General features: G+C 50.0%; 1 protein-coding gene across 1 annotated transcript in view; it reads right to left on the bottom strand.

Moving 5' to 3' along the window:
- TLL2 (tolloid like 2) overlaps positions 1 to 16,362 on the bottom strand; it is a 96,201-nt gene that overhangs the window by 21,483 nt on the left and 58,356 nt on the right. Inside the window, exons 8-10 of the mRNA XM_036337332.1 lie at positions 14,207 to 14,331; positions 11,287 to 11,402; positions 5,793 to 5,895 (exon numbers count right to left, since the gene is read on the bottom strand). Of these exons, the coding sequence (XP_036193225.1) occupies positions 5,793 to 5,895; positions 11,287 to 11,402; positions 14,207 to 14,331 (344 nt within the window). The remainder of the gene's footprint in view (positions 1 to 5,792; positions 5,896 to 11,286; positions 11,403 to 14,206; positions 14,332 to 16,362) is intronic.

Here is a 16,362-nt window from a genome sequence, read left to right as displayed (position 1 = left end):
AGAAGCAGAGAATCGTGCCCCAGTCCCTGGGCAGAGCCTGGGGGGATGACAAATCCCTAGATTTTGCTTGTCCCATTTGGGGTCAGCACAGACATGTCTGCATGGTATGTTAGGACATGAGGCCAGAGATAGGCAGGTATGCAGAGTTCTTCAGGCAAAGCATGGCATGATGGGAGCAATAGGATGCCAGGCTCCTGGGAGGGACATGGAAGTAACTTTCCCATAGCCTGAGGAACTGGGGAGCCAGCCAACGTCTTCTAGGGAGACATGGACTTGGCTCGAGTGAGACAAGGAGGAGATAGAGCAGACACTTAGATGGACAGATGTGTGAAGACCAGACAGGGATGAGGACATCCCAGCATGCCAGCCGGCATAGCGATATGGAGGCCTCCCTGCTGCCACGCCCCGACACAAAGTCTGTCCCCCACCAGCACCCCAACCCGGGGCGGGGTGGGGGAGGGGACACAAATGGACAGAAACTAAGTTCCCAATACCTGATGGAGAGGGTTCATAACTGTTACTGAACTTTTGTTACTGAAAATTATAAATAAATGTGTATTTCTTGGACACTTGGGTATGAGTCTGAAATTTGGACCCTCTATAGAGGAAAAGGGGAAAGGCCATGCCTTCCCGGTGCGTGGTCATCCCTGTCCATATTACTCCTAATGCCACGTAAGGTGGCGCGGGGCAGGGGCAGGGATGGGGCAGGTGGAAGACAGCTGTGTCGGACTGAGCAGTTCTTAGTGCGGACCAGTCAAGGACTACTTGGACTGGAGGTCACGGTTCTGACAAGTATCCACTGTGTGAGTCCCTCGGAAAATCCATTGAACACTGGGGGACATGGGGAGTGACTGTTAATGGGTATGATTTCTCTTGATTGTGGTAATGGTTGTATACCTCTGAGGGCATGCTAGAAAACACTGATGTAGACACTTAAATGGTGAGCTATTTGGCATGTGAATTATATCTTTCTATTTTTTTTTTGAAATCCATATTTCGCGAGCGCTCTCTTATTGCCAGCACCATGTGACGTTACACCTTGAAGCTGTAACTCTGCCTTTCTGAGAAATGGGGGAGTAAGTCATTTCCTAGTGGCCAACTGGGGCACACATTCCTTGGAGAGACACGGGGGTAGAGGCTGCTAATCTCTCTCTGCTTCCTTCCGATTCTGGCCACCTGCAGCCTTTTGGATTGGGTGAGCTTAATATTAGCGCAATGAACTGAAACTGCTGCCAAGAATCCAGCGAGGAAAAATCTGTGAGAAGCCTATAAATTTTCGATAATGGCTCCTCTGCCATGGCCAATTAGCGTCAATTAGTTCTTGGAAAACAATACCCAAGCGTGGGGAAGTATTGCTTACCAGCGAGGGGACGCAGCCCCTGAGCCTCTATTGGGCAACGCTGGTTCACAAGGAATTCCTTCTTAACCTCGCCCAAGGGTCAAGTCCAAGCTCTCCTTTTAAAGCCCCAGCTGTCACAGCCGCTGGGGACTGTTTCCAACAGAGAGAGGGACTGCCACTGTCGTGCTGCCTGAGAACCCAACCGGACGTGATAAACCACCCACGCAGGGCCACCGGACCAGCCGTCTCTGCTCAGTCCTCTGGACGAGGTAGGGGTTACAGACCAAGGTGTATTTTATGGCCTTGGCAGAGCTCGACTCTGTAGAATAAATTACAAATTATTTCTATGTCTCTCCTTGGGTCACTTGTGATTCTTAACTAGAACCCTCTGCAGTGTCCCTGGACTGATGTCCCAACATTCTCTTCTTCACCAAAATGGTACTGATAAAATCCCCCTTTTTATTGAGCATGTTTATACCAGGCACTGCACTAAGCATTTTACACAGATTAGCTAATTGCACCCCCTTACCCCCTGAATTAATCTCATTTATGAGAAAACTGAGGGTTGGAGAATTTAAGTTGAGTTACACTCTCAGTTGTCAGTAAACACAGGGTTTGAACCGTGGCAGTCTGAGACCTTGACCTTCATCATCTGTTTCACCATTTTCACCATCATCACCATCACCACCATCAAAAAGAACTTCCCGGTTTAAAGTACAATTCTAAATGCTGGGCATTTTTGGACCAGAAGACATCAATCTGCTCTGAGAATGTAAACATCATTCCCACTTCCCATCTTGGAAGCACATATGGGAATGAAGATCAAAGTCTCAACCGTAAAGCAAGTCTGTGGCAAAGACAGGCTCAGCTGTTGGACTCCTTTCTGCTCATTTGGGAGGCTGCCCCTGCCCAGGGAGCCCAGTAGTGGGGCCACGCGACACTGATTGGCCAGCCTGGCCTTTCTGAACTTCCCTCCCCACTTCAGGGAAAGGAGGAGAAAGGGCTTTTGTGTGCATTGTGGTGGTAGAGAATACTCAAGGACAGTTCTGCACACAAGAGTACATTGTTAGAGTCGCTCCTCTGCAGAAATAAGGGAGGGAATCCAATTAACAGGATGGCATTTCAGATCACTGGGTGAGTGCTCCATGCGGCCACCTTCCTCCCCCCCCTTTAGGTGCAATCTCATAAGTGACCCCTGAAACTGAAAAATCAATTTGATATCTTTAACCAGCCGTGAAATGTTCTCAATCTACTTACATTTCCCTTTAATCACGCTGTGAAAACCCAGGTCCCAAACAGCCTCCTTCCAAGGAGACTTAACAGGCTGGAGAGAAACTGGACTAGAGAAAAGGTGTCAAATTCCTAAATTGAAATCTGGAGGAGGAGTTTAATAAGGATATCAAGAGAGGAAATGCAGATGAGTGCACGACAAGCAGGCTCCACGGGGCGTCATAAAGGGTTCATTCATAAAAAGTTATGCACCCATTATGCCTGGATTTTCACACACTGCCCTGGGAAAATATGCGATGCACGGTTTTTCAGAGCGAGATGCATACTTTCACCATTCGCCCTAATCCGCTCTCCCTCCTGCCAAAGGGGCACTGACCTGCCTCCTCCCGGCAGATTTCATGGCACTGACCCCTCCCAGGGACCAGCTCGGCCCACACAATGCACTTGCTCCAAACACAAAAGTTCACTAACAACTGCATTTGGAGACATCAGAGCAGGCCAAATAGTTGGCAAAGGAGGATTCCTGTGAATGAAGAATGGTTGTAGGCACCGGTCCATGTCTTGGCTGCGAGACACACACACACACACACACACACACACACTGCAAAAGTGTGCACAATATAAGCCCCCCCCAAACACACCCAAAACAAAACAAACCATCACCAACAACAGCAAAGAACAGAAAAAGCCCCAGTTAATCTATGAGAGTGCAGCCAGAAAGACCAGGATCTGCAGTGAGAAAATGGTTCTTTCAAGAAAAGGGAGTGAGTGGCTATCCCTCCACCATGCCCATTCTGCTGCGTGCCTGGGCCCTCTCCGGGGAACTTCAGTAACAGAGAGCTTCCTCTTTGCTGAGCCCTTTCAGTCTGTCACACTCCTGGGGGAGGATAGGGTTGCCAGATTTAGCAAACAAAAATACAGGAAGCCCAGTTAAATTTGAATTTCAGATAAACAGTGAATCGTGCATTTTATCTAGCAATCCTAGGGGGAGACCCTTCTCAGATACAGTCTCTCCCCATCACTGGGACATCTGCATTCTGGCCTGACCTCAGCCATTAGCAGGCGGTGTGGCCTCAGAGAGTTGGTCCACACTTGGGGAGTGTGGTTTTCCCATAAGGATGTGGGATAAGTGACTCTAAGGTCCCTGCCAGGCCGAGGGGTCTGTGTGTGATTCCATGTTCTCATGTCACTGCTCCTTTTACTATTTTAATTATAAAATAATACCAAATGCGTCTGGTGTACTTGGTACTAGACAAGCACGTGTACGTGCATTTGTAGGTACGTGGGCTCATTCCCTGACCGGGCTCCTAGGATTCAGGTTCAATATTCTCCCGGGAATCTGTACTCAGAAATCTCCCGGGCTGATGCCGGTGCACAGCCTGGGTTAGGGGCCTCTGCCACCAGGAATGCAGCCTCTGTTGTTTTGCATATCCAGTCAGTGTGACGGGTAAAGCCGTGCCTCCCTCCGGCTGCTAGCATACATCACGTCTGCTCACATTGGACAGGAGGCAGGAACCCAGGGCAGACAGCCTCCCACCTGCCCTCGGGCGGCATGACCGTGTGCCCTGCGGTGCACACACTGTCTATGCGTGGCCCGGGGATCCCTTTTTTGGCTTGCTTACCTGGACTGCTAACTACCTGATTCCTTCTTGTGTTGGTAGCCTGGTATCCCCACTCAGGCTGACTCGGCTCCCTGCTAGAGCACCCATGGACACAACTTCCTACCTATCTGTACCTCTAAGAATTTAAACTCATGGCCCTCTGGACAGAGGGGGCTTGTGTGCTCTTCCAGATGGCAGCTGACCTGGCTGAGACCCCTTGGTCATACAAAGCCTGAAATCTGCCAGGCCCCCTGGGATCCAGCCAAAGCCTCCGGCTCCGTCTCTTCTGACCCACTCCCGAATCCGGCACGAAGTCAGGCTCAGCCTGGCTGTGAAACTCCCCAGCGTAGCTCTCTTCTCTCTCTCCTGCCTCCACCTTAGGCAGATGTCCCTACAGCAGCTCACTCCCAAGCAGTTCACAGCATAACACGGTGGCCTTTCTGTCCACAGGAGCATAAGCCAAGGACCAAGTTCTCATCGAGGGCTTAGACTTACAGACCGGAAGCCCACCCTACAGACCACTCTAAACATGAGGGCAGCTCCGTGTCGATCTGCTTCTCTGTCTCCACCACGGCTGCCATTCCTGGGGGATTCCTCATGTCCACCCCCCGGGCACCAAAGCCCTTGGTCCTCCTTATGACGTTAATCTTCCCTGGTCACCCACGAGGCAGCTTTCTTCTGGTGACCAATCCCGAGTGGACTGACCTTCTTCTTTATGCCCCCTGCCCACTGCCTCTCACTCAGGGGGCCCAGCTGCCTTTACATGTATGCGTTTGTGTACGTTCATCTCTCCAAACTACTACATGCTCATTAAAGAAAAATTAGAAAGTAGAGCTAAACCAGGAACAATAAGAGTAAATACTCCATGATCCTGAAATAACCACTCTGTATAATTTATGTATATTTATAATTCTACTTGATATTCACATTGTAGACCACAGGATGGTTTCTTCCAGTTGAATCCAGCCCACGCCGTGATTTAAGCAATTCTGGTCAGCATATCCACTGTTCAGTTTGCCACACTCCGCTCCATGCCTTGTTTTATCATACCAACCATACCAACCCCACTTCACTCTTTTACACCTTATTTCTGAAGGCATCTGAGTTTGCAGCGCCAGCATAATAGACGTAGAAACGTATTTTTTGTTAGAATGGAATCCCACTGCCTATTCTATTTTGTCATACCTCTTTTGGTGTAACAATGTAAATGAACACCTTTCGGTATCAAGAAAGGGTCACCTCCAACTTTATTTTTTAATGGCTGGATAGTTTTCCATTGAAAGGATGAATCATAATTTATCCCGCTAGCCCCTGCTGTTGAACATGTAAATTGTTTTCGATTCTTCCTGCTTCAGTGAGCATCCCTGGAGCTAGAGCTTTGCACACTTCCTTAATTAGTTCTCCAGGACAAATTCCAAGAAGTGGAATTGCTGGGTCAAAGGGCATTCACAGTTTTAAAAGCTTTGAACATGTGTGGCCAAATGGAAGGGTCCGAGTTTTACAACGACACACACCCTCGAGAGCTTCCTGTGACTCCGGCTGGATGGGCCCTCGCGAACATTAACAGCATCACACGGAACATCCGATCGCTCCTCTCCCAAGGCTTTCTTAAGTCAACTCACCCAACAGGGGGGCTTTCCTCCAATAACCATCCCGGACCTCCACGTAATCGTACCAGCACAGGCGGCTTTTAAACAAATCCATGGACGTGAAGTTTAAGACGATCTGTAAAGAGTTACCATAAAGTGAGTTTTGGCAACAAAGCCCGAGGAGCTTTGAGAGCCTCATCTCGCATACCGGTGTTCTCACGTTACCCCTTAGCATGCAGAGCTCTCAGACCACAGTCGGAGTGTCCTCTCGAAAACACACTCACAGGAAACCGCGTGACATTCAATAATAAACCTTAAGCAGGATGGGGGGTAAACAGAGGAGATGGGTCCTTCGGTTCCGTCGGGGGAATACGTCGAGCTTTTGAAGTCACAGGGTGGTTTACAGAAAGCAAGATGCATTAAAGCAGGGCCAGGATGCGCTGAGCCTGGGGATGCGGAAGGAGGCAAGGGGTTGATGAAGTTCAGAGATACGAAGAGATCTTATAACATCATCAATCATTCTAAAGGGCCTGGGGTTAGCCCGAGTGCATCTGAGCACCTCCGTGATCAATGTCCCCTCGGCCATGACCTCACTCCTCCGGGGTGTGGTGTGTCTAATAGCCTCCCTGCAGTTCGCTCGCTAGCTCGTTCGTTCGTTCCACCTACTGTGTGCCAGTCTGTGCTGGCCTATCGAGACAGAAGGATCAGAAAGACAGGGTTCTTGCCTTTAGGGATCTCAGACAGAGAGGGAAGGGCAGGTGTGTCAAGCCAGTTAGAACAGCATGAATAAATGCTGCAAAGAGAGGAATAGATGGGAAGGGTGCTGAGGAGGCCCAAGGAGAGAGAACTGAATTCTGCCTGGTGACCCTGGAGAAGGCTTCTCGGAGGAGGTGGCATTTAAGCTAAGGGGAACAAGGGTCCCGTGGGCCGAGGAGTAGGGTGAAAGCATTCTGGTGAGAAGGGCGACATGAGCAAAGGCAAGGACGAGCCTGCAGACCTGCACTGCATTGTATGTACACCCAGCCCGGTTCCCTGTGTGTGTGTCTGGAACGAGGGCGCAGAGGGGAAAGGAGAAGGAGCGAAGGCTGGGAGGTGGGAATCAGTTGGACTGGAAAGGAAGGTTCCAGTTCTTCTGCGCATCCTGAAGCCATTCAGTGGACGCCCTGTCCCCACCAATGCAGGGGGCTGAGTGACCCTGCACACAGGCGCTGCTCCCATGAACTGGCCCTGGTCCCCATCACAACCCTTCCAGCTCAGGGCTCCGCTGGCAGATAGCCCAGAGTTCAGACTTCCCCGCTCCCATCACCCCCATGGATACCACCCTGCAGGTTGCTGTGCCTTCTCCTGCACTGAGCAGCCGGGGCTCGTCCAGTCCTGCCCTCACGTTGTCCCGGCCCGTGCTCAGCATGTCCCTGCTCCATCATTTCTCAGGTCTTCTTGCTCTGCAGGGTCCCGCTGAGGGCAGCCCTGCTCCAGCCCCTGCACCTCTGACCCTACTCCTTTTCACACCCTCAGTTCAACTCTCTTTAGCATCTTCATCCTCCCACTTCGTTTATATTCAAACAGCCCCAGTCCCTGGTCTCCAAGTAAACCCCTGGGCTGGAGGGCTGCAGGGCAAAGGTTCCAGCCCCCCCCCCCCCCCCCCCCCCCGTTGGCCGAATAGAACAGACTGTTAAGTTTTCGTCTTGTTCTCCGTGGGCCCTCTGCTGTGAGCCTCTCCTCTCTGGTTTTGCACTAGCCGGTCCTCTCTTCTCTGCTGGCTCTTGTCTTCTTCGCTCCCCATGAAACGGTGAAGCCACCTCACAACAAAGCACTTCCCGCCCTGGCTGGTTTGCTCAGTGGATAGAGTGTCGGCCTGTGGACTGAAAGGTCCCAGGTTCGATTCCGGTCAGGGGCACATGCATGGGTTGTGGGTTCCATCCCCAGGATGTGCCGGGGGCAGCCGATCAATGGTTCTCTCATAATTGATGTTTCTACCTCTCTCTCTCCCTCTCCCTTCCTCTCTGAAATCAATAAAAATATTTTTTTAAAAAAACAAAAACAAAAAAACACAAAGCACCTCCCTTCCAGCTTTCCTGTCTGGAGGCGACACCATCGCTCAGGTGCAACACCTGGTGTTATCTCTACTTTTCCCCTATTGTTTATCCCGATGCCGACAGACTCTTTTCCTTTAAGGTGTCTGTGCCCCCTGCTTGAAGGCAGTCTCCATGCCCCTTCGACAGCTCTTCCTGCATCGCTCCTGCTGGGAGGATTCCTGCACTCCTGCTGCTGTGCCCACCTCCAGTCTGCACAGTAGGGCTTCTAGACCCATCTTGCACTTTTGTCTCATGTTTGCTAGAGCCCTCCTCTGCTCAGAAAACGTCAGTGGCTCCCTCTGTCCCCATCTCATAAATTAAAGTCACTGCTTACCTTCCAGAACCTCCAGTGCCCACCCTAATAGGTGACCTTATCTCTCAGTGCACCCTAATATAGCCACACAAATGGAACCCTTCCTGGGCACAGCTCAAGAGCCCCTCCCCCTCCCTGAGTCCTTCTCTGACACCCACAGGGACACGGCCTTTCCCTCTCTGGGACTCTCCCCTCTCCCTCTCACAGTGATCCCGGAGCAGGTGTGCAAAGAGTGTATGGGCAATGCCTCACACCCAGTGTTCAGGTCTCAGGACGAGGGGTGCCTTTGTCCACAAAGCCCTGAGCCCTCCTAGGAAATGAAGAGTCAGAACCAGAAAATAGCAGGCCAGCTCCTCTCCTGTGTTGTAGTGTGTGTGTGTGTGTGTGTGTGTGTGTGTGTGTGTGAGAGAGAGAGAGAGAGAGAGAGAGAGAGAGAGACTAGACCAGTGGTTCTCAACCCTACTTGCATATAGAATCACCTCAGAAGCTTAAAAAAATATTGGTGCCACCCTGGCAGGTAGTTCAGTGGTTAGAGCATCACACCCTGCACAGAAGAGTCTCAGGTTCAATTTCCAGTCAAGGGCACAGACCTTGCAGGATTGCAGGTGCAATCCCTGACTCCTACCTGGGAGTGTGTGGGAGGCAACTGATTGATGGGTCTCTCTCTTATCAATGTACCTCTCTCTCCCTCTCTCTCTCCCTTCTTCCTTTCCCCCCTTCCACTCTCTCTAAAAATCAATGGAAAAAAATATCCTCAGGTGACAATTAACCAAAAATAAAATAAAAAACAATATTTTTATTATCTACTGGTGCCAAGCAAATGCTCCTCTTTCAATCACATCAGACTCCCCAGGGGTGTGGAGGAGCCCAACTAAATTCTAAGTCTCCTGAAGACAGAAATTGTACCTTCCACTCCCTTCGCATCCCCCTTCAGTGCTTATATCCCAGTGGACTGGCTCAGGAGTGCTTGCTAGCTGGTTGCAATACGGTTCTGTAGCCATTGTTTTTTAAAATTTCAGAAAGGAAATGTTATTACAAATTCCTCAGTAACACATTCATGATCTGAATGAATGGGATAATTATTCAGGCTAATTACTTGAAGTATGTTAGTGAGCCATAAAGACCATAGGGGAAGAGGTGATGAACAGGAGGTGATAATGCGAATCAATCAAGTTTGCTAATTACCAGCAGCTCTGGGGAAGGCTGGGTGAAGCAGAAATTGAAATAATCGGTGCAGGAATCTCAATGATATGTATTCTCCCTGCCCCCAGTTAGCAATAATAATTAAGGCTGGGCGAAATCTTACACAGTTCACACACATCACAGAGCCTCTGCTAGCAGGGGCAATTCAACAATTTGGGGATTACAAGACCCCTTCCTCCTTCTCCTCCTCCTTCCTGCCTCCCTCCCGCAGCCTCCCCTGCAGGCACGGGGATGGCACATCCACCCACGCGGACAGGTCTCGAGTTTCTCAGGCTCAACAGGACAACCACAATGCCTTAATGCTTAGAGCCAGAGGAAGGGTGTGTGCATGTGAGCGTGAGCATGAGCATGTGTGTGTGTGTGTGTGTGTGTGTGTGTGTGTGAATGCATGTTCAAATGTCTTAGCCTGTCCCTTTTGTGGAATAATGTAGGAAGATGGGTAAGCATCCTGGCTCTCAGGGCCTGGGCTCAACTCTCAACTCTGTGACAAACTGGGTAGCCTTGGGCAGGTCCATTCCCTCACCTGCAAAATGAGTGTGGTAACAGCACCTTTCACATGAACTTGTGAGGATTAAACAAGAGACTCTACATAATATGCTAAAAGCAGTACACAGAAAATGCTGCCAATCTGCCTAGCCATTATTTCTCTCTAGTTTCACACTATGTTTAAAGTGACATTTCAATGAACACCTTTTAACGTTATGAATTTGGAATACTTGTAAGTTGGCTATGGGCACCTGAAAAATTCCAAGACCTCTCACTGCACCCCTAACTGCAGGTTTTTCTCTCAGCCACTCGTCTATCCACACGTTCATTCAACAAATACTTATTGTGTGACTCCGTACCATGGGTTATGTTGGGTGCTGGGTTATGTTGGGTGTTGGGCTATGTTAGGTGCTGGAGGTGAACAACCTCTGTCCTCGATGAGTTTAGAAGGGGGCAGCCCAATAAACCAGCATTATGATTTGTGAGACAAGCTACGACAGGTATGACAGTTTTCTTATCATTTCCAAGATAGCTGCATCTGGTTTGAGATAACTTGAACTGTAGAGAGGTGTCATGTAGGAAACTTGTTTCGAACTGCGGAGGCCCAGTCCTCATTTCTATATCTTACTGTGAATTTGGGTAATTTATAAAAGGTCTGAGCCTCAGATTGCATGTCCATATAGTGGGTATATGGAAATGCACATTACAGTAGGGTCATGAACGAGGGCAAAAGTGGCCCCTGCCCTGGGCTTAGCTCTCAAGAGGCATGGTCTTCAGAGCTAAAGGAATATGCCCACCTAGAGCTTGACCAGCTTCTAGACCTCACACCAGGAGCCCAGAATCCTGGGATTCCCTGTCCAAACAGCCCCTGAGTCCATTTCCAGGAAATGCAAGGACCTCTGCCCTGGATCCATCCTCCCGGGGCGAGACAGCACACCTGGGCAGTCCACTTCCACTGCAGGGGCAGCCAAGCAATGGCTATGTGCAAGGCAGGAGTGAAAGGTGCTCTGGTGTGTGGGCTGACGGGTCACCCTGGGTGCTCCTGAGATGGGACTGGGGCTGGGAGGAGGAGAGGGCAGCTGTGGGTTGGTGTCTAGCTCTCCCCATATTGCCACCTGCCAGAGCAGCACTTTGAGACATTCTCAATTGGCTCCTCACCTTCCAGGGCATTCTGACGGTGCATTTATCAAGGTAAAAGGATAGGACCTACTTTTTTTTATACACTGTGGGCTTGATTTATGCCTCTTATGGACATTTAGTGTATAGGCTTCCATCTGTATGAGGGAGGCTGGCCGAAAAGTCCAGAAGGAAATAACATTAGGCAAGCTAGCACTGCGCCTGGCGCACAGTGGGTGCCCACAGCATAACAGCTGTTATTACTCCTGTTAATAATAACTCCTCACACGTCACCCAACTCAAAGGCTGTTAGGTCATTTCCTGAGGTTCTTACCTTTTCCCCTGGAGTGACCGATATCCTCCAGACGCAGTGGGAATAAGAAGGGTAGCCGTTTGGAAAGCCAGGGGCAGAGAAGTTCCCCGTTGTGTCCTGCAGAGTCTCCCCACATGCTGCACAAGCAAAAGGACAAACAGGATTCAGGCACTCACACACACACACTCTCTCCGCCTCAGAGCGCCCTCTACAGGGCTGCCGAGCAGACACACCCCTTTACTAGCCACAGCCTTCAGAACACATTGGCAAGAAGTGTGCCAGGCCCACTGGCATCTTCCCAGCTAATAAAAGTGAAAATAGCCGTGGCTGGTTTGGCTCAGTGGATGGAGCGCCAGCCTGCGAACTCAAGGGTCCCGGGATCAATTCTGGTCAGGGGCATGTACCTTGGTTGTGGGCACATCCCAGTGCAGGGTGTGCAGGAGGCAGCTGATTGATGTTTCTCTCTCACCGATGTTTCTAACTCTCTATCTCTCTCCCTTCCTCTCTGTAAAAAAAAAAATCAATAAAATATATTTTTTTAAAAAGTGAAAATAGAGTCTGGGCACCAAAAAGGAACACCCCAGGAATACCTCTGAGGCTCTCAGGATTGAGTATGCCTAGAGCTGGGTTTGAATCTCAGCTCTCCAGCAGGATGTGTGGTGGTGGCCTTAGTTTTCTTATCTGTTAAATGGGTGTGACCTGTCCAAAAGGTTAATAAACTCATCTGCATTAAATGAACTGGATTAGCTCTATGCTTGGCACATGGTGAGTGCTCCCCACACAGCAGCCTTGCAATTGCCAATAACAACGTCTGTGGCAGAAAGGATATGAAAGCCCAAGTAGGTAACACAAAAAGAAAAAAAGCTTTGAAACTCCTATCAGCTATTAGCTTCAACCTTGCCTCTTCTTTTCCTGCTTCCCACCTCCAAATGAGCTACCAAATAGTCAAGAAAACAGGGGGAAAAAGTGACCAGAGGCCCGGGAAGTAGGAACACTCTACAAGAGGCCATCCTGGTCTTGAATGTGTCAGGGCTGCTGGGCCATGAGTCTAAAGCAGCCGTGGGCAAACTACGGCCCGCGGGCGGCCCGTTTGAAATGAATAAAACTAAAAAAAAAAAAAGACCGTACCCTTTTATGTAATGATGTTTACTTTGAATTTATATTAGTTCACACAAACACTCCATCCATGCTTTTGTTCCGGCCCTCCGGTCCAAGTTTAAGAACCCATTGTGGCCCTCGAGTCAAAAAGTTTGCCCACCCCTGGTTTAGACTCTAAAGCCTACTCCTTATGTATGTGAAAATATTTCCCTAATTTGTCCTCATACCTGGATGAGGAAGCTTGGACACTGCAGGTTTCATATTTCCTGACTCCCCGGGGCTCAGACCCCAAAGACATAGCCACTGGGTTGCTGGGGCCCCCTGCTCTTATGGGGCCACGCCCAAAACATGGGAAAGAAGTTCCTTCTGCACATTTTCCTGAGTGCAATTCAGACTCTGCATAGCAACCACTCTCGCTTTCAGCTACTACTTGAAACTCCTGGGAGCTGCCGTCTTTGGAGCTGCAGGAAGGGGTAGCTGGAGAGCGGCCCATCCTCACCTCAGGAAGTCCTGGATAGCGGGGCTTCCATATCATGTTACCGAACAACTGCCAGGCATCACGAGGATTATGCCTGGCAGTCACCACCCCCGAGGGCTCCATGGAAATTATTTCAGAATAATCATCAACATTCTGCGGGAACAGATACGTTACTGTATGGCTCCACGGTATTTACCAGCTGCCTCGAATCCTTTTGGGAAGTAAGAGGCATATACATTATAACTAAATAAATACGATGGCATTTCCCAGGGAATGCTATAAGGTTTCTCTTTCAATCCAGCAGGGATACATGATATGTGTGTCCTGTACTGCAGCCCTAATGCACCCCCAGATGACTAATAGCTGGCTGAACATATTTCCTAGAGGTTCATGATGGAGCAAAGCCCCCGTGACCCCGCTGTTTAGGGCGATGTGATAACCCAGATATTCTAGGATGGCTCCTATTTCAAATATTCTGTCCCATGATCAACTGTGTGCCTGGTCTTAGGGGTTGAAAATGGTTACTGGACCTGTTGGTAATGGAGTTTCCTTTTTCCACCCTCAAAGCTGCAATGCATTGTCCCATCAGTGTAAAAACGTGGCTGTGGTAGCCAATGCTTTGCATTCAAGTTCAGCAGTTTAAAGGGGTTGATGTGAGGTCACCCCCCCTCCACCCAAGGCAGCAGGGGGGTTGATGATGCTGAAGTCAAGGGGACAAAAGGCAAACAAGAGGGCAAGTTCAAGGGGAGCAGGCTTCTGAACTGGCAGAGAAGTGGGCATCTGCTCAGAACCCAGTGTACTGCCCAGACTTCAGTGGCAGACTGGGGGCCACTGGCCAGCACCCTGGACGGCTAGAAGAGCCCCAAGACCACAGCAATGACCTCATTTACAGCACTGAGGCCCCTCCACCTCCCAGGATTTGGGGAGCTGACTCCCTCCTTCCAAAAGCATTCTCCTTCATGCTTGGTCTTCCTGCAACACCACTGCCTCTTGTTTTGCCAAAACACACCCTTTACTCCCATAGAAAGGAGAGGCGCCTTTGCCGTTACGGGGTGCACTGTGGTTCCACGATGCCTCCTTCCTCTTCAGAACATCAGGCTTTGCCAGAGCTCTGCAGCGTCCCACAAGTTAAGCTGTGGGCTCCAGGCCTACTCTTCACCTCGCGGCGGGCAACCACCTCACCATCTGGGCTTTCTATACCACCCCACACCTTCTAACAGCAGCACATTAGGAATCACAGCTGCCAGAGGTCGTCCCTCCAGGTTCCCCAAGTTGTTTTCCCAGCCAAGGAGAACGTTTGCAAAGGGCAGTGGAGTCGTGCTTGGGGACGCTCTGGGGGTCCTGGGACTCCCAGGGCTCAGTTACCTGGGCACTTGTACAGCTTCCTGGCTTGAGCGATGTCTCCCTGACTGAGCCGCACGCGCTGGCCAATGGTTGGCCTGACGCCACTGTCATCTCGGCGGGGGAGGATGGTGTCTAAGAAAACCCCTCTGCAGGAGGAACAGAAAGCGAGAGAAGGAGAAAGAAAAGTCAGGGCTGTCAGGGACCGCGCTGGGATTTACAGTCTTCATTTCCTTGCCCATAACCCCATCGACATTCCTCCTCCCTGCGCAGCTCTTGTGCTGGCATTTGAGCATTCCATTTCATCAGCTGCCTGCTCCCTTTCCAATGGGAAAATGACTGCCAAGTTTAAAAATATGCCCTAGCCCAGTGGCCTAAGGGCTTCCCTTACTGATGTTTATTGAGCATTTCCACCAAGCGCTTTACAGGTTCAGGCCCCAGGGCCACCACGCTGCAAAACTGCAGGGAGCACCATTCAGAGAGATGACGATGTGAGTGGTGCCCCCTGGAGCTGTGCAATGGGCAGTGCTGAGCATGGACAAGTCTTAGAGAGGCTGCAGAGAGCTCATGGGAACCTGTACAATGTGAGACTGCCAGGGGCTGGTCAGGAAGTGCTAGATGAGCTGGTAAAAATGGGGACTGGAATTTGGGGACTCGCTGGCAAGAGGGGTAATCAGATGAAAGTGAGATGAATGAATGCAGAGAACTAGGGGTACTCAAGAGAGCCCGGGCCTAGACATTTCTATGTAAGGCCTGGCTCTGCCACCCGAGGGAGCTCGGACAAGTCCCCTCCCCTCTCTGAGCCTCAGTTTACTTCTCTGAACAATAAGAGATTGGCCTATCAGTGATGGCGAACCTTTTGAGCTCGGCGTGCCAGCATTTTGAAAAACCCTAACTTAACTCTGGTGCTGTGTCACATACAGAAATTTTTTGATATTTGCAACCATAGTAAAACAAAGACTTATATTTTTGATATTTATTTTATATATTTAAATGCCATTTAACAAAGAAAAATCAACCAAAGAAATGAGTTCACGTGTCACCTCTGACACGTGTGTCATAGGTTCGCCATCACTGGCCTACATGGTCTCAGCCATTCCTTTTAACATTAATGTCTTCTTCTACTCCCATGGAAATAAAGTCTAAAATGACCAAAACAGACAAGTGGATGCCAGAATACCAGGATGCCCAGCTGAGTACAGGCTCTATGCACACCTTCATGCTTCGGGCATGGTGTACCCCCTGCCTGAGCCCTCCCCCTCCCCACCCCTGTCCCATCCCCACCCCAGCACATCCTGAGCCGCCAGCAAGGTGGTGGGTTCTGGAAGATGTTTACAACAAGAGACGTTCCCTGTGTAAACCACTGTAGTAAGGCCTCCCCCCCTTTATGTAGGACAACTCTTAGCATTGGCATTCTGCTAAACTGAGAAAGGGTTTGGCAGATGCCTTAGGGCTGTGGTTGGCAAACTGCGGCTCGGGAGCCACATGCGGCTCTTTGGCCCCTTAAGTGTGGCTCTTCCTAAGCCTTAGGAGTACCCTAATTAAGTTAATAACAATGTACCTACCTATATAGTTTAAGTTTAAAAAATTTGGCTCTCAAAAGAAATTTCAATCGTTGTACTGTTGATATTTGGCTCTGTTGACTAATGAGTTTGCCGACCACTGCCTTAGGGAATAAAACTGTCCACTCAGAATTCTCCAAACAAAGACAACACTGTACCAGAGAACTGTCTGCTTATCTCCTGGACCCTCGCCCCACAAGTTCTCCAAAGACACCACTACCCACAGCCCCGGTCCAACCAAGGGGAGGGAGGGAGCTGCAATAAACTCAAGGGAATAAAGTTGGAAGAAGACAGCTCAGTCGTGAAGACACACGAAGACTGGGTTTCCCATCAGCAGAAATAGCATTTGCCTCCCAGATGAGTAAATGCTCTTTGGACCATTTTCTGCTCTTTTACAGGGGACATGTGAGCAGAAGTAATGACAGGGAGTTAAGGAGTGGGAAACGTTTGACAAAAAGTGGGCAGGAAAGTCCACCAGTAAGGATGCCATTGATAGCCCTAGCTGGTTTTGCTCAGTGGATAGAGCGTCAGCCTGTGGACTGAAGGGCCCCAGGTTCGATTCTGGTCAAGGGCACATGCCTGGGTTGTGAGCTCGATCCCCAGTAGGAGGCGTGCACG

The sequence above is a fragment of the Myotis myotis genome, unplaced genomic scaffold (assembly GCF_014108235.1).
Source record: "Myotis myotis isolate mMyoMyo1 unplaced genomic scaffold, mMyoMyo1.p scaffold_m19_p_15, whole genome shotgun sequence".
Classification (NCBI taxonomy): domain Eukaryota; kingdom Metazoa; phylum Chordata; class Mammalia; order Chiroptera; family Vespertilionidae; genus Myotis; species Myotis myotis.
This window is presented reverse-complemented; position numbering and strand designations above follow the sequence as displayed.